At 39.2% G+C, this 19046-nt stretch overlaps 1 protein-coding gene across 1 annotated transcript in view; it reads left to right on the forward strand.

Moving 5' to 3' along the window:
- TXK (TXK tyrosine kinase) overlaps positions 1-12645 on the forward strand; it is a 39522-nt gene extending 26877 nt beyond the window's left edge. Inside the window, exons 10-14 of the mRNA XM_090268174.1 lie at positions 2444-2660; positions 5164-5228; positions 7118-7236; positions 8791-8948; positions 11113-12645. Of these exons, the coding sequence (XP_090124300.1) occupies positions 2444-2660; positions 5164-5228; positions 7118-7236; positions 8791-8948; positions 11113-11181 (628 nt within the window). The 3' untranslated portion in view covers positions 11182-12645. The remainder of the gene's footprint in view (positions 1-2443; positions 2661-5163; positions 5229-7117; positions 7237-8790; positions 8949-11112) is intronic.
- Positions 12646-19046: the final 6401 nt, after the last annotated feature.

A 19046-nucleotide genomic window follows, 5' to 3' on the forward strand; every position in this document is an offset into this window, starting at 1 on the left:
TCCCCCACTAGAATGTAAGTTCCATAACTATAGGACCTATTTTTTCCCTTCCACAACCTAGTGAGTGCTTAAAATGATGACTAGCATGTAGTTGGTGTTCAAAACATATTTGTGAATTGTTGAATGAGTTAATGAATCTCCACAATTCCATGAGGTAAGTTCTATTGAGAGTCCAACTTTACAGATGAGAAATAAAGAATTTTGTAAACTTACCTAATTTGTCTACAGTCCTACAACAAAAACATTGGTAGAGTTTCTAGTTGAAATAAGAATTATGAACTGTTTGAGCACAAAACCCATGATCTCAAATTAACTAACATTGTCGGCGGCGGCGGCAGCCGTCGTCTTGAGAGACGATGGTGTAGCTTCTTAAGAGTCTATCTGCACCGCCAAGAATGGCTGTGCAGTCTGACTCGGGAGTGACACGGTATCTGTCTCCTCCCGTGTTAAATCGACATCTTGCGATGATGCTGGAGTGTCCTCTCCAGTGAAGCTGAAGCTACAGAGCCTGGGCAGGGTAATATGGAGGGTGTGCTGCCCATGCCCGTCCGTCTCGAGAGACGATGGTGTAGCTTCTTAAGAGTCTATCTGCACCGCCGAGAATGGCTGTGCAGTCCGACTCGGGAGTGACACGGTATCTGTCTCCTCCCGTGTTGAATCGACATCTTGCTGGGGTGTCCTCTCCAGTGAAGCTGAAGCTACAGAGCCTGGGCAGGGTGATATGGAGGGTCTGCTGTTGCCCATGCAGCAGACCCCCCCCTCTCTTCGCAGCTGAAGGATCCAAGGGAAAGACGGAGTCAATACAGCTTGGCTTCAGGTGTGCCGCAGGAGTTGCCGGTGTTGACTACAACGTCAAACCGCCTTAGGGACTCCGGCTCCGGATTTTCTGTCGGGGTTTACTCCCTTAGCCTTTCCCCTGAAGAGGTATGCCGCAAGGCAGTGGAGGTTTTTTGGAGTCAGAGTTTTCCTTCTCTGATGTGCCCTGACTGGAAGATCGAACCAGCGACACTTAGCTCGCAGGCCGACGCTCAATCCACTGAGCCAAACCAGCCAGAGATATAACTAACATAATGATCAGCAAACATTTATTGGACGACTACTACAGGCCAGATCTTACACTGTTTGCCATAACTGTTAACCAAAATGGCTGGCATTCTGTGTAGTTATTCCAGTGCAGTAAAAAGACAACCTTAAATCTTTATTGTGCTCTTAATCGCTATATTTCAAGATGTAGCATAACTTGGGGGCCTGTATTCATGAGGTTGCCAGAGCCTCTCCTAAAGGTGATTTAGAAGAATGAAGTAAGACCAGTCTTTTCCCTCTGAGACAAATGAAGCCCATAAAAGCCTATTTAATTAAAATAAAATTATCTTTATATTTTTACCTTGGTTTATATTTTTTATAATATATTCACATGAATGATCTCATTTAATGTTCCCTGGAAGGAAGAAGGAAAAGTTTTATTTTTCCCATTTCACATCTGAAATTTAAAAAACCCTCAGGTTTAGACAGTTTAAATAAGTTGCCCCTGATCAGGCAGCTAATAGGAGATAAAACTTGAATTCAGCTCTTTTGTTTAGGAGCATTGCATTTTCTTTAAATCATTACAGCACTGCATTGCCTTTAAGGGGTTCTTTATTTTAGTTGTTGAACTATGGGTTTGTGACTCTGGGTGCAGCTTTATTAGTGACAATGCATTTAATGGAGATATGTAAACTAATTATATTTATAATCATAAAAATATTTGTATAGTAATTTCTCTAAGAACTTTTTCACGTGTACCTCATTTTATTCTTTATTTCTACATCATATTTTCATGCTAAAATAATTTAGATCTTGAAAGAAAAGCTTTAACATTATAAGGTAATTTTACACAGAGATAAATAAAGTAAAAACTGAAAACACTCCGATCTTTTTGCCCCCTCCTCCCTGTTTTTTTCTCCAAAGGTATTAATAGAGATAATAAAATAATTTAATTTAAATAATTTTTATCATTCAGTTGTCTTTCTTTTTCTCTAATGCATCAGTCACTCTTTCCTCCCTCTTGTCTGTCCAGAATTTTTTTTTTTTTTTTTTTTGTCTGATCCGCTACAGTTAGGAAGCTTGAAACCTCAAGGAACAGAAACTGCAAGATCTGGGCCAGGAGTAGCGGTAATGAGGAAGCCAAAAGCTTACAAAATGGAAAAGAGAAAAAAGCGAATATGGGGCATGCAATATTCTGTATCTACAGTGACTTAGGCGGTTCCGTTTACACTCTGGACCCCCACTCTCTCGGCACACACAGTGGAAAGGAAACTGTGTTACTTGCTCTGTGGTTGGGTTCATTTTTATTGTATCTTGATGATGAAAATAATATAAAGATGGTAAATATTCACCAGTGGAAGCTGAACACTTCAAAATGCAAAAACGGCTCTGTTCACTGGTGTATGTTTTTCTTCAACAGGAAATTATCTCATTCAAGGCTGGTTCAGCTTTATGGTGTATGTATTCAGCAGAAGCCCCTTTACATTGTGACAGAGTTTATGGAGAATGGCTGCTTGCTTAACTATCTCAGAGAGAGAAAAGGAAAGCTGAGGAAGGAAGTGCTGCTGAGCATGTGCCAGGACATATGCGAAGGCATGGCATATCTGGAGAGAAGCTGCTTTATTCACAGGGATTTAGTAAGTACGGTGCAATTTTCTGATTATTTTCTGTAGTGTATTTATATTCAGAAGGACACGACAAATTAGGACTTTCAATACTTTGAATAATGCATATGTTGGCTTAAATTTTAAAACATGTTCTTCTCCATGTAATCTGTTTGAAAGCGTAACTTTATTTTTAATTGCCCGTTGATGCTGCAGCCAAATAAGGTGTTAGCTTACATGTACCTGAAATTAATCAACCACCACACTAAATAACTAAAACTAATTTATTTTTCTTTCCTCTTTCCCTCTCTTTTCTTCTTTCTCTTCCCCCCTCCTTCCTTCCTTCCTTCCTTTCTTCCTTCCTTTCTTCCTTCCTTCCTCCTTTCCTTCCTTCTTCCCAATAATCAAATGCAATCTGTATTGGAACGCCTAGTAAATGCCCAGCACTCTGCCAGGCACTGGAGGTACAATAGATAAGAACAACCTCCAGTGGTCTCACCCAGGGGGAAACTGCTGCATGTGAAGGTAGTTTGCTTCTAACAGGATTGCATTAGCATTATTGGCATGAATGAGGAGGACTAGAAATACTAAATCATTCTGTTCTGTCATGTTCAGAGCAGTCCTGCACAAAAAAACAAAAAAGAGAGAGCAAGAGAGATAATCAAGCCTTGTCTTGCTCCGCATGCTTATAGCTCTGTGTTCCTGCTTTGCCTCCTTCCCCTTGAAAAACATTTTCCATCTATTCCATATTTATTTATGATATTCATACTATTCCTTGTATGCCCTCCCATTTCTCATTTCTGAATCCAATGAGAATTTTATGATAAATCCCTGATACTGTCACCTAGAGGTAATCTTGAACTCCATCATCCATGACCAGAATGACCATATTATTCACCATTCAGGCAGGAACATTTTGGAGAGAGAAAGGAGGCATAATTTCATTGGCCCCAGTGTACCATTGCTTTCCCTACACATGACTTAGAACTCTCATGGCATTTATTTTTTCCACTTTCTAATTGTTCATGTTGTTTACATAAGTGCTAGACTCTAAACTCCTTGTGATCAAGGTCTAAGAACTTTTAAAACATCACAATATCAAGATCATATCCCAGATCAATTAAACCAGGATCTCTGGAAGTGGAATCTAGCTGTCAATAGTTTTTGAAAAATTTACCGGAGAGTCCACTGCGCAGTCAAGATCAAGAACCACTGCCTTAGAGCTAGATTCTCTGAATTGAAATGTCACCTCTGTTTCTTACTAGCTAAGAAAGTTAGTTAACTAGGAAGGTGATATTAATTATAGCACCTCCCTCATATGGGCTTGTTGGGAGGATTACATGAATTAGTAAGTGCAAGCACTTAAACCAGGGTTGGCATATAGAAAAACTCAGCAATGCTAACCATTGCTATTCCACAGCTAGGCCATTCTTTTGTGTCCCTCACAGCGTATTCCCCAGTGTCCAGCATGTAGTAGCTATTGAGCAGATTTTTGAGTCAATAGATATAACATCAGTTCTACCCAGCTCACTTTCCTAGTCTCTGCAGGTTTGCCTTTCCGAGTAAAGTTTAGAATTCAAAACTCAGGTGACAGTTTTGATTTGCTCCAGGTGGCTTCTTGCAGACTCTTCTGTCCTTGGTTTCTCCCTTCATTGTTTTCTTTTGTGTTCTGTTTTATCCACTTACATACCATTTACAATAAATACATCAGTTACAGGAGTCTTTCCCTGTCAAGGGCTTGCCTTGTGGTCTGGCTTTGAGATCACTGCCAACCCTTGACTCTATTTTCCCAGCTGGCTTCTTCTGATTTACCATTTCAAGATTCTTGCTTTTGTTTTTACACTAACTACACCACAAATTTGCTGAAAAGAGGAAAAATCTATCAAACCATTGACCTATATGAGGCTAAGTAACCAAAACAATAATTTTCTTGATTGAACAGACTGAAAATGGATTGTTTGGCATCAAATAGATTGACTCTCCATTATATAGGACTATATTTAGTTCACTGTGGTAATTTTAAGAAATGTGATGGTAACATTGTAAATAGTTATACTCAATGAGATGTAAGTTTAAAAAAAAATTTCTTACTTTTTATTAGCATTTATAGGTCCAAAGATATGTAAATGACTCTCTTATTTATCGTGCATATTGAACCTTCTCTTTATTTAAAATAAAATTTAAAATACACACTTTTTAACGTCAAGATTTATATTCTATCATCTCTTATGTCCTCATTAAGATTGAGTTATCTTAATCTTTATTGAGGATACTTTCTGAGAAAGATTAAAAAATCTTAAAAAAGAAAAGTCTTACAATTTCTTTTCACTTTTTTTTTTTTAAGAATCATTAAAACCCAGCATTCAAGGGCAGATATATTGAATCATATATCACTGCCCAGTGTCATCATAAAAATAACCTGGCTGCCCACACAGAGAAGTAGTGTGGGCACCCAAGTAAACAAAGGAAAAGAAGAGTAGAAACTCTTGAAAGAAAATCTTATATTCAAACTTGGTTTCTTTTCTTCTTTCTATAGGCAGCAAGGAATTGTTTGGTCAGTTCTACAAGTGTAGTAAAAATTTCGGACTTTGGAATGACGAGGTACATGATACATATATTTTTTTATTGCTGTTTACTCATAAGAGAGAATCTTGCATTTGTCTACTGACAAACTGAAAGATGATTTTGGCTTTGCTTTTTTTTTTTTTTTCTTTCTGTTAACATGGTGGTATGGCCTGCTGACCCACTTTGAATTTTAGGACATGCACCAATTTTAGCTGTGAGGTAAATGGATACTGTGGGCTATGCTGATCTTCCTTCATATCATCATGAATGAAACTGTGGCAAATCTTAAAATTAAAAGCAATTTCTCAGTCTACTCATTATATGTGTAAGGTTAAGAAAAAAGCTTTCCTGGTATGTATGTATCTAACCTTATTTTTTAATAACTCCTTCCAGTTTATATTTTGAGCCCCCTTTCCTTCAGGTTGCTAGAAATTTAAACCCAGTTAATTCAGAGTTTCTTCTTGACTCTCTGTAGGGCCAAAATCCCAGTTCTGTGTGTTTGTTGGGGCCATAGTATTGGTAGGGAGATGGCCTGTCTCGTCCTTGTTTCTGTCTGTTGTCCATTGACAATGGCTTCCTTGCAGTCACCACCCTCTTGTTTTGTGTTTGGCTGGCCATCCACACAGGTGGCCGCTGACTCAGCCTGAGCCTCTGTCTGCAAGATTCCTTCATATCTGGCATTCCACAATTGGAAAACTCTATCCAAGGTCCCATTTCCCTAGGCACATCCACAGCTTTTTGTTTATAATCTTTCTGCCTTTCCTGGGTCTCGACCTGGGAAACAAGGCACAGGCTCTGGTTTGCTCTTGAGTCCCCCTAACCTATTGTGGGGAAGAGGGACCTTCTTTCTCTGCTAGGGGACTAGGGCAGCTCATGTGGAGTACAGGGTCAGGACCCCACCTCGGCCACCCACTGATGTTCAGTACTCCTTCCCTTCTGTTACCCTACTTCCCAGCTCAAGGGGCCTTTTTCTAGAGGGGAAGATGGTGGAGGTGGTGGTGGGGGGAGTCTCACTCTTATTCAAGAGTCATTCTCCAAGGAATTTTGTTGATAATTCCATCCTTCTCCTTTTCTGGAAAGCCTAGACTTTTGAAACTCAAAAGCTATGAAAAATGGCTCCTTTCCCTTTTGCTTTTTATGTTTCACTCTTTCCCTTCATAGAATGACCTCTGGCTCAATAAAGGGCTTAAAGATGAGGTGAGGCAGAATGTGTGAAAAAAAAAAAAGGAACATAGGGAAGCATTAATTAATAAATTTTAAAGTACTCTACTGCATACTCAAGGGGCTACATGGCACAAGTTAGCTGTTATCTCTTCTCTCCAGATGCCCGTTCTTGGATATTTCTGAAAAAAATTCTCAAAAAAAGAAAGAGGGTTTGATTTTTTAATTATTATTTCTTTTAAAAGAGATAGTAGCTGCTACTGATTTCTTTCCATATAGGGTTATTTTAACACATTAGAAATTTTCCACACCAAATAAATTATGTTCAAATACTTTTATTTCCCTCTTCTCTGTCCTACAAAAATATGTAGAAAGAAAATAAAGCATTTAGCTTTTAATTTCACCTTTTATATATTTATTATTTATTTATTTATTTATTTATAAGGTTGGCTGTTGGACCATTCAGCACGCTTCTTTGAAAATTTTATTGTAACTAGCATAATCAGTTGGATATATTTTGACTAAAGAACTGCTATGGTTTTCTGAGATCCAAATAAAATAAACACTATTGAGGCTTGGTTTGGGAAGGAAACACTCTAAGGGCTACTTCCCCCTTTGGAAACAAACAAAAAAAGAAGGTATACAGAGCCTTTCTGGGCTAAAGCACTTTGTCTTCTAGAACTGAGTTAACTCAAAAGATTTGAAGTAAGCAGGACTGGGAGGTAACACAAAACACAATGTGCTTTGAAATCTGATGACCATAGGTATGTTTTGGATGATGAATATATCAGTTCTTCTGGAGCCAAGTTCCCAGTCAAGTGGTCCCCTCCTGAAGTTTTCCATTTCAACAAGTACAGCAGCAAATCGGATGTCTGGTCATTTGGTGAGTGAATGTGATGTTCTTTTACTGGAGCTTGAGTTCCAAAATAAAATAAAATAGGCCAATCTCTTTAAACTTTGATTTCTTAATATGATGTTGCATTTTTTTAAAGTTTTCTTTAAAAAAATTTTTTTGCTGTATTTTTTTGATTACTGTGCTTTCTGTCTTAAGTATTCTAGACACATCCAGGCTGTCTTTAACAACTGCTACCCTTCACCTTCTTACATGAGTCTACCTTTTGTAAAGAAGTTCTTTCCCACTGAGCACTTGCTATTAAACTATAACAGGGCATAAATTCTACTGATCTAGAAAACAACTCAGCCAACATTTCCACACCACAGAGACTAGCAAGGAAAATTGATCTTATGGTGTCATTGAATTTTGAGTATAATTCAATTCAATTAATAAATTCATTGTCTAACTACTAAGCAACATCACCTAATTTATTTCATTACCTTCACATTTAGACATAGGCCTCCTTGGGATCTGTCAATTGATGTTTACATTGGGTATTGTTCTTTGCTGAGAAAGAGACACAGTAGACCAATGTCCAGTGGAGTTTGTTCTTTTAACTGATTTTTAAAAAGTGGCAACAAATGTGTGATAATCTATCTATTCTGTTCCACCCAGACCTTCCTGGATGGCTTCTTGGATTTGGAGGAACAACTGTTTCCTCAGAAAAGTGTGAATTTTATTGTCACAATAAAGTTAAACTTGTATCATTGACCCCATTAGCTTTCCACCAACATGTGGTAGCCTTGCCAGGTGACATTTTAAGCTCTGCTGGAGAGCAGTTAAGTTGTGAGACCAATGGATGGCAACCCAACAGCCTCATCAAGTGGTTTCAGAACAGTTAAAACTCCTTGAGTTTTATCTGATCACTTGTCTCTTTCTCCCCCAACCTCACCTTGGACAGTGAGGCTCTTGAGCACATGGACTGGTCTTGTTCTTAAGAATCCTCTGACTCTAGTGTAGGCTTGGCCTCTAACCAATACCTAATACAAATTTGTAGAATAAGTGAATAATTAAATGAACTCAAATTGGGAGCCTTGAATAAGTTTCATGAGTTAACCAATTAAGTATTCAACAATTACTGAGCACCTTCTTATGTACAGAGCCCTTGCTAGGTGTTTTGTGGCTCAATCTGGCAGTCTAACCTCCATTGGGGAAGAGGAAAGCATGCATCAGCTGGCTGGTAAATTCTTGGTTTTAGCAGGCAGCAGAGCCTCAGACAATCCTGTCGTTTTCTGTGGAATGGCAAAAAGGGTGTGGGGACATGAGAATACTTAGAAATGAAAATGCTCGCAGCATTTTCTTCCAATAGGGAGGCAGACAAGGACAATGGAAAAGGAAAAGCATTGTTTTCACTTGGAATGTTTTCAGATTACAGGCCTGTTCGAAAAGTAAGATGCACAGAATGTGCTTCCTAGTTGGAACTGCTCTCATTCTGGGTGATTACAACTCAAAGGCTGGAGGAGGAAGATAATGCTGTATAGTTTGAAACAGTTCTTTCAGTTCCTAGTGACCATTTCTCTCTCACCTCTGGTTTTTATGCAGGAGTTTTGATGTGGGAAGTTTTTACAGAAGGAAAAATGCCTTTTGAAAACAAGTCAAATTTGCAAGTTGTGGAAGCCATTTCTAAAGGCTTCAGGCTGTACCGTCCTCGCCTGGCACCAGTGCCCATCTATGAAGTCATGTACAGCTGCTGGCATGAGGTGAGTGTCCCTTACTTTCCTGTGAAGGTTGGGAGTCCCAGCATCTGAGAGCAGACCTGAGTATCCATCATGGCATGAAAAGTGTCTGATTCTCGGTAATGTCTCCTGAGAGCTGGAAGTACTATTTTTACCTGAAACTCTCACTACCAAGTCATTACTCCATTTTGCTTCTAACAATGACCTTTCATCTGAGGAATTCAGGGTAGTTTCCAAGTCTTATCTTTCCGAGATTGGTTCCTGCAGAAACTCCTGTTAGTAAAGCCTCGGTGATTAGATGTTTTACCCCTTTAAGAACAGGTGGGTGTAAAAGAAGAGTAGAATCAGGTTTGTTAAACTTCCACATTGAAAGGGAAGGATGGTGTTTTTATTTGCTTCACTCTAATTTGTCTTGCTTTTCCCAGGCCAAAAGTAATGGGTTTTATCTCTCTTGTGGCATTCAGGACTCCTGATATAGAGATTAGACCAGAGCAGGAATGATGGCAGAAAGTGAGCCAGGAACTTCTACTCAGGAAATTATCTCTTAGGAGCCCGGTTTATCTTTTTCTTGAAATGCTAAGCTTAAAAATAAAGCCAGCAGGGGTTATGTCTCACTTCTGTCTTTTCTGGGCACTGATCCAGCACACCCTTCACTTCATATCAGGCTCCCCTGTGATTTTGACAGCTTCTCTTTCCAGCTGACTGTTTCAGCGCAGAGAAACTATAGTGGGGTGAGGAGTTTCCTCCTGGCTGAAAAAGGAATCACTTGGTTCCCAATCCACAAACACAGGAAAATTCAATATTTCAAGAGTGATGTGGTTGTTCACATTCTAGAGTACTAATGTTATAAAGATGCCTGGGATATGAAAATATTTTACATATGACTAACTGCTTTGCAAGGAATCTTGAAGCTTTTAGTAGCAAACAATTGTCTTAAGAGCATCTTTGCTTTAACATCATAAACAGCTCAGGAATATATATTGCAAATGAAACTATATACATGTACATGTACATGCAATAAAATACTTATTGTGATTTTATATTTTGTGAAGAAGAGACAGAAAAGGGATAGGGAGGACCAACTAAATGACATCAGTCTCAAATTGCAGTCAGAACATGGATTAAAACACTGTTTTGGTTATGTTGATTTACTTGTTTGCAAAAGTTGATTTTACCGACAACTTTTTAATGTAATCTAAAAGCCCTAAGTGCTTAGGTGCCTCTAGATTCAACATGATTATAATGGGATTGATATACATGTCTCATAGTCTCTATTACCTGCAGAACTTCAGCCCCTGCAAAAATCTCCTGGAGTCTCAAGGAGGATTCTCACCTGTGCTCACATATTCTTTTGCTCTTTTTTTAAATTGCTCATAAGCCACAAAAGGTGGCGTCTCCCCACTAACCCTGCTGCCTATGACCTTTGTGGGAACGTGGCCGAATGAGTAGCTCCATTTGCCTTGGATTTCAAAGGGGCCAACAGAGTTCTCTTCTTCCTCATGGAGCCAAAGCTAAACCACATCACTGTGAAACAGGAAAATGCTCAAACCCTTGGCCCTGGAGGTGGGGGCGGGGGGGCTTTGTTGACAGAGCCTTAAGGCAAAACAGCTTGTGCTCTAGGATGAGCAAAGCCCCCCATGAAAACATGGCTTTTGCTTTTTAATGGAAATCCTTCTTTCTAGGGGGTCAGGTATAGTAAATAACTGGGACTGAGCTTGGGAGCCTGGTACTCTCGGTGGCCCCTCTCTCCCATCTCCTCCCTTACCCCCTGCATGTCACAACATCCCAACAGAAGGGGGTTGGGGGGGCAGAGCTGTCCAGTAGCTGTGCTGACGGGAATGTTCTCTGTCTGTGCTTCCCAACATGGTAGCCATACCTGGCCACTGAAGGCTTGAAGAATGGCTCATGTGGCTGAAAACTGAATTTTAAAATGTACTTAATTTTAATGGATTGAAATGTAAATAGCCACATGTGGCTCATGTTTGCAGCTCTAGCTGTTTTTATCTTTGCAATGCCCTCTCCTCTTACATTCTCATGCTCCTACCTCACTCCCCTGCCCTGGGTGTTGGCCAAGTTATCTTTCTCCTCCATTTGCAGAAAATGAGGCTGGATCCCTGCCGGCAAGTTCCACATCTGGTGTCTGAGTGAGCCTTAGGCTGAGCTGACCACCTCTGCTTCTCTTTTCCAGAAACCAAAAGGCCGCCCTACATTTGCTGAGCTGCTGCAGGTTCTCACGGAGATTGCAGAAACTTGGTGACTTGAGTATGGTGCCAACCCAGAGGATCGTGTTGCAAAATTTGTCCCAAAAGGAAATCCTGCATGGGGTCACTGATGGTGAATGTCTTCCTTCAGGGTTGCTGACTCTTGGAATCTTTACCAACATCACAGGCTTTCCAAACTTTTAAAAATTTAAGCATGTGTTTGAGAGGGACTTCTAAAGTCTTATTTTTCTGTAACACTCTTCATGGCACACATGTGAAGACAGGAAGAAATGCTTAATGACATTTATCAAATAGCCCTGAGAACCCATGAGAGTCCATGGAAACATCAATCCTTACAGGGCTGAGGAAACTGATTTCCTGAAGAGGAGAGACATTCTTGACTTCTGTTGTCCATGCATGAAAGATGAAAATAAATTCTGCCAACTCATGGAATTAGGAGCCTCCCTTGCAGGACCTCATACTTGTGAGCTGTACAGATCTTTATAGAAAAGGCACCTTTACAAACCACAGGAATGTGGGTGTTCTGGAAATGTCTTGTATAGTCTTCCCTATGTTATTTAACACAGTTTTTGCACATATCTGATACTTCTGGAGACAATGTCTTGTATTCCAGTTTTAAACACCGTTGTATGAGATAGCCAAAGTTCTTTGAACAGGTCCTGGCGACTTTTCCATTTCCAGTAATGTCCATTGGCAGGAGCAGTTCAGAGCCTGGATTTCAATTCTAAGATTTCACACTTTGTCTCTGTGAAACGAAGCCTTATTTTGTCATAAAATGTACCTCCTGCACCTTTCCAGAAGATTACTTGGTCTTTTCATGAGAACAAGAAGGAGGCAAAAACAAGATAACCAAATGTTACATCACGTTCCTCTATTTCTGAAGTCCAGGGTTTTTAATTCAAGACGAAGTAACCAGTAATCATAATTAAATCTTAATTTCTCATGCACCGTTTGTAGGAATGACTGGAAATTGATCTTTATTGTTCTGACTGCTTCAGAAGTGCCATGGGAAGAAGGGTACAATAGAAAGTGCAAGTGTCATTACCGTGACATCTAACAGTTGGAGTCTATTATTTTTATTCTATCCTGCCCCACATCATGGTTCTGAGGGAATTTGTTTTCTAATTCTCTTTAGAGACTAAGTTGCTGGCTCTCAGTAGTTGTGATTTTTAAGTCATATTTGCCCACTCTAAGAACGATATCTTTGAATATCAATAGTACTCAATAAATGTGCATTGAAATAATGAGCATCAGGTACCAGAAGAGCCTTGATAATTCAAGGGTTGGCTTCAGAAATGTTTGTCTGAGATACTGTGCTGTTTCTGAGATTATCACTCACCTTTTCCTAATGGCCTCTTCTATGGGGAGGGAAGACAGAGGGACCCTATTACTGAGACCGTAGTTCAGGTAAAATAATGTGAAAGTCTAGCTCAAGAGGCCCTCAGACTATTGAGCAGCAGAAGGTGAGTGAAGAAAGGTTAATGTCATAACAAGAAATAAAGTAGTACCAATATATGCAGTAAGGTGTCTTTCTCAGATTTTACTAAGCTTAGGAGTCCTCATTCTCCTCTCAAAAGAAAAACAAACAAACAAACACTGAAATGCTGAAACTGACTATGGAGCCTCTGCCATTGCTATTGATGCAATGCAGGGAGACAGTACAGAGCAGCTCAGAGATGAGTTATCCTTGGAGGGCATGTGGCGGCATCTGGACTTCTAAGAGCATATATTGGTGGTGGTAGGCAAATTCTATTCCTTTTGTTTTAACATTCAGGAAAGTTTGAGACAAAAAATTAGGAACAGAAATCATGCAGGTAGCTGAAACTCAGCTAATGTGTGGATTTGGAATATGTATGGATAGAGATTCAACATTCCCTGTCTAGCAAAACAAAAATTTTCCTTAAGAAGCAGTCACAAACTTCTGGAAGAGAACTATGTTTTGCAACCAGTATTCACATCAGCCAATAATATGACCTCTCTGTGGGTAGCTTAACTAGTTTAGGATGAGATAGTGCGATCATTTAACGGTTGTGCATAAAAAATGGGCAGTAAGTTTAGAGGTTGGCTGCAGGTGAGAGCCCTACAAAGGAGAAGGCAGGAAGTAAAAGAGGAGAGGGAAGCTCAGAAAAAGAGAATGAGTTTGGAGGCCTAGCAGAAGAGATGATCAGTGAAGATAGGCATTTGGCAAGAATAGCCAACGGAAACTTTTTCTTTAGTAAACTTTGAATTGAAGTACAATACATGGTCCCACTATTGCACTGGTAACATTTTTGAGTGGCTATCAAACTCACAAGAAACAATAAAACTTAATTAATCCAGCACTAAGTTTACTTAGCATTTAAGAAGGATTCAGAACAGGTAGGCTTCAGTTCCAATGGAAGCCTATCAATTCTCCATGTGCATAGATGTTTCGGTCCCTCCTCATCTGCCTAGAAAGGGTGTATGGTTGCTGGTTACGAGGACATGGTGTGTGGTGTTCATCTTGATTCAAAGAAGTTTATTCCCTGGTTTTCCACCTGCCATGTAGGCTTCCCAAGCAATGCTGTCTCACAGATCAGACGTTTCACAGAGTACAAAACACATGTCTGACCCTGGTACCCAATGTTCCCGATGAACCTCAACTTGGGACATATCCAAGGACTGGTGCTGGGTGAAAGCAAACCTAAGTTCCTCTCAGGGAGGTAGATCTAGTTTTGGAAGAAAACAGTCCAGGCCTGCTGTTGACCCTTTGCTCACAAACATAAAGTACACAAATCATGTGTGTATAGTTTAATTTTCACTAAGTAAATACATCTGTATAATAAGTACTAGATCAAGAAATGCTACATTCCAGAATTTCACAATCCATTCTCATTCCCTATTCAAGTTGTTAATCCAATAGCAATCAATATTCTGATTTCCAACACCATGGACTAGTATGGGCTATTTTTGAAATTTCTGTAAATGGAATCCTATGGTATTGTCTTTTGTGCCTGGCTTCATTCACCTGATGCATGTTTGATCCATTCATGTTGTCTGCGGTTAGTTATACTTCATTCATTCTCACCTGTGTATAGTCTTCCACTGTATAATTATACTACAGGTTATCTATTCTACTATTGAATGGTATTTTAAAAATTATTGTTATTCTATTACAGTTATCCAGTTGTCCCAACTTTTCCCCCCTTGTCCTCCTCTGCCCGGCCCAGCCCTCACTGTCACAATCATTCCCCATGCCATTGTCCATGTCCATGGGTCATTCATACATGTTTTTGACTAATCCCTTCCCCTTTGTTCCACCATTCCCTTCCTCACCCCTCCTCTCTAGCAGCTGTCACTCTGTTCCATGTTTCCACATCTCTGATTCTGTTTTCCTCCATTAGTTTATTTTGTTCATTAGATTTATCTTATAAGATTGATCATATGGTATTTGTCTTTCACCAACTGGCTTATTTCACTAAGCATAATACTCTCCAGTTCCATGCATGCTGTCACAAAGGGTAGGAATTTCTTCTTCTTTCTTTCTGCTGCATAGTATTCCACTGTGTCAATGTACCACAGTTTTTTAATCCATTCATCTAGTGATGGGCACTTAGGCTGTTTCCAGCACTTGGCTATTGTAAATAGCGCTGCTAGGAACGAAGGGGTGCTTAAGTTCTTCTGAATTTGTATTTGGGGATTCTTAGGATATATTTCCAGCAGTGAAATTGCTGGGTCAAAAGGCAGTTCCATTTTTAGTTTTTTAAGGAAATTCCATACTGTTTTTCACAGTGGCTGCACCAGTCTGCATCCCCACCAAAAGTGCACTAGGGTTCCCTTTTCTCTGTATCTTTGCCAGCACTTGTTGTTTCTTAACTTATTAGTGATAGCCATTCTGACAAATGTGAGGTTACACCTCATTGTGGTTTTTATTTTCATCTCTCTGATGGCTAGTGATGTTGAGTTTCCTTTCATATGTCTATGGACCCTCTATATGTCTCCCTTGAAGTGTCTATTCAGGTCCTTTGCTCATTTTTTAATTGAATTGTTTGTTTTTCAGGTGTTGAGTCATATGAGTTTTTTATATATTTTGGAGATTAAACCCTTTTTGATGTATCATTGACAAATATGTTCTTTCACACTATCAGTTCCCTTTTCATTTTGATGATGGTTTCTTTGGCCATGCAGAAGCTTTCTGATTTGATGTAGTCTCATTTGTTTATTTTTTCCTTTATTTCCCTTGCCTTAGGAGATATATTGGCAAAAATATTGCTATGTAAGATATCTGATATTTTATTACGTATGTTTTCCTCTAGGACTTTTATGGTATCATGAATTATATATAAGTCTTTTATCCACTTTGAGTTTATTGTGATGTATGGTGTAAGTTTGTGGTCTAGTTTCATTTTTTTTTTTTTTGCATATACTAGTCCAGTTCTCACAAAACCATTTATTGAAGAGGTTATTTTTATTCCCTTGTATGCTCATGCCCCCTTTGTCAAATATTAATTGACCACAGAGATATGAGTTTATTTCTTGGCTCTTTATTCTGTTCCATTGATCTATGTGCCTGTTCCTGTGCTAGTACCAGACTGTTTTGATTACAGTTGCCTTGTAGTATAGTTTGATATCAGGTATTGTGATCCCTCCTGCTTTGTTCTTTCTCAAATTGTTTAGGCTATTTGGGGTCTTTTTTGGTTCCATACTTATTTTGAAATATTTGTTCTATCTGTGAAATATGCCTTTGATATTTTAATAGGAATTATGTTGAATCTATAGATTGCTGTGGGTAGTATGGACATTTTAATGATGTTAATTCTTCCAATCCATGAACATGGTATAGCTTCCATTTATTTGTATCTTCTTCAATTTCTTTCTTCAGTGTTCTATATTTTTCTGAGTACAGGTCTTTTACCACCTTGTTTAAGTTTATTCCTAGCTACTTTGTTTTTGTTGTTGCCATAGTAAGTGGGATTTCTTCCCCTAGTTTCTCTTTCTGATAGTTCATTATTGGTGTACAAAAATGCCATCAACTTCTGAATATTGACTTTGTATCCTGCTATTTTGTCAAATTCACTTATTAGGTCAAGTATTTTTTTGGTAGAGCCTATAGGGTTTACTATGTACACTATCGTGCCAACTGCAAATAATGACAGTTTTACTTCCTCCTTTCCAATTTGGATGCCTTCTATTATTTTTTCTTTCTTTTTTTGATTGCTGTGGTTAGAACTTCCAGTGCTATGTTGAATAAGAGTGTTGAAAGTTGACACTATTGTCTTGTTCCTGATCTTCTTGATGGATATTTAAGTTGTTTCCAATTTTTGGCTATAGATCAGTGCTGCTATGAATATTTTTCAACATGTCTTTTGGTGAAAACATGTATACATGTTAGGTGTATCTAGGAGTGGAATTCCAGAGCAAAAAATTGTGTGTATGTTTAGCTTTTGTAAATAGTGCCAAGCAGTGTTCCTACATGGATATAACCAGAGACACAATTGGCAGCAGTGTCTGAGCAACCCAGTTGCTCCACATCCTCAACAACACTTGGAATTGTCTTGGCTGTTACCATGGCCAAAGGACTTCTATGGACAAGGGTATCTCATATTCAATTTCAAGCTGCTTGTTTGATCTGTGCTGCAATATAATCTCTATTTCCCAGTCTTTGTCATCAACTTAGTAGTATGCTATATGCACAACCTAAAATACATAATATTTAAGAGGATCAAAATGATTTGGGGTGATTAAAAGGAAAATATTAGAAATGTAATACAGAACAGAGAAGGCGAATTTGATAGAAGCCAAGAACTTGAATCTGGAGAAATTATAAAAGATGTTGGTTTTCCATCATATGTGGGATGGACACACACACACACACACACACACACACACACAGACATTTGTATCTTTAACTTCTCTCCAAGGAATGAGCATCTTATTAAATGGAAGGCCTGATTTGACGAGGAATTTGATAGACTTGTCTAAACATAACTAGGGGTTGGCATTGGAGTTAGATGTATTGCCTGATGTATAGAGAAACTGGAGCAGGAGGTAAGGAGGAGAGAAGCAGAGAAAACAACAGGAGGGAGACATTGCCTATGCCAGTAAAATACATGAGAAATCAGGAATGTCTGTTATCTGATGTTGCCCTGAGATTCTATCACATCCCTATTACCCCTAGGTATCCAGCGAAGTCAACTGGACTCATAAATCTACATTTCAGTGGATTTATTTGTAAGTGTAGGAAGTGTATAGTGTGTGTTTTACATCTGGTTTACATGGTACAGGGCAGAGACCATAGAAAACATACAGAAGCTTGGGAGACAGAGAAGCCCTCTGAGAATTTGTCTAAATCTTGGAGAAAGGTTTGGTTATGTGTCAGTTGTGCAGTTGCTGCACTGAGGATGGGGAAGAGGTAGTTCCAGCCTATTTCACTTGATTTTGAGGATGTAAAGAACCTCAGCCAGTATCTGGAATACAGATACTTAACATCCCAGCAACCTGGTACCTTAGAGCATCAAGGAGCTTATGCTTGGGCATTAGTAGAAAAAGCCAAACATAAGTGAGATGCAGAAGAGAATGTATAACAGAAGAACAACAGCCAATAATGAAACAAAGCAAGAAGATCATAGATCAGAACAAGGGTGGACAGCCATGTACCTGAGCCACACCCTTTAGAAAATCTTCATCCTGACTCTGGTTTCTCTGGATCTAAGGGATCTTGTTATAGTTCACTGTTTCTCAATCTCTGCACTATTAATATTTTGGGTTGAATAATTATTTGTTGTGGAAGGACATGCTGTGCAAGATATTTAGCAGCATCCTTGGCCTCTGCTTACTTGATAGAACAGCACACTCTCTCCCCCCAGTGGTGACAACCAAAAATGTCTCTAGAACATTGCTAAATGTCCCTCCCTGGGCAAAATTGCCCTTGGTTGAAAACCACTGATTTAGTTACAAAAAGTTTTGGTCCTGGAATTAAAGAGATCCATGAAGGTCAGAGAAAAAGAAAAACAACAACACATCTTTATTTTTACTAACCTCTAACTAAAATTTAGCATTTCCTGTGATTTTAAATGTAGGCAAAAACAAAAACAGTACCTACATTAGCAGTTTCTGTGACTTTATCATAATGTGATAAACTGTTATTCTCACATGCTTTGAGAGGTGTTTCAGCTTTCTTGAGAGGAAATTTGCATTCATCACTATTTCCAAGTCATGCTTCTTTAAAAACTGCCCCTTTGACTCAATAAAAATACGTATTATTCAGGCACAATTATTAAGTTAAAATATTACGGTAACTTCAGTATAATTGATTACCTTGTTAGTTCTGTGTAGTTTTAGTTTGTACACTTAAAAACATCATTCTGAGAAGGGGTATTAAGGCTTCACCAGACTTCCAAAGGGACCTGTAGTATAAAAAAATTAAGAACCCCTTCATTGAACAAAGTTTCTGAATCTGGAAAAGTCTCTGCTGGGCCACGCACAACCAATTAGCAGCTTATCAATACCTTAAGGGGAACCCCATAAGGATAATCATGGCCTGTCATGGGCTATTCCCCAGTGTGCATTGCCAGCCAGGCCATTTGCGTACTCACAGCCGTCTCCCTCCCTACTGTCCACCTTTCGTCAGTGCTGGTCCTTGGTTCTGGTTTACATGTCCTCTTTTCACCTGCCTTGTGCCCTGGTAGTGAGACCCAGGGTGTGGTGAGCAGTCTCAACTGCCCTCGTGTTTGGCAGCAGATAGAGAGACTGGGTACCAACCGGCCCCGCCAACCTGCCTGGAGTCCAATTCCAAATAAGCATTTCAGCCTCTCTTTTTCTCAAGAGTTCCCACACTTGGCTAGTTGGAGGGAGAGAAAGTAGATGAATCAAGTCTTCCTGGAGGCCAGGGTGGCTCCATTCCACTTTCAAATAGGATAGCAAAAAAAAAAAAAAAAAAAAA

Source organism: Furipterus horrens, unplaced genomic scaffold (assembly GCF_987537825.1).
Source record: "Furipterus horrens unplaced genomic scaffold, mFurHor1.1.pri manual_scaffold_2, whole genome shotgun sequence".
NCBI classification, from domain to species: Eukaryota; Metazoa; Chordata; class Mammalia; order Chiroptera; family Furipteridae; genus Furipterus; species Furipterus horrens.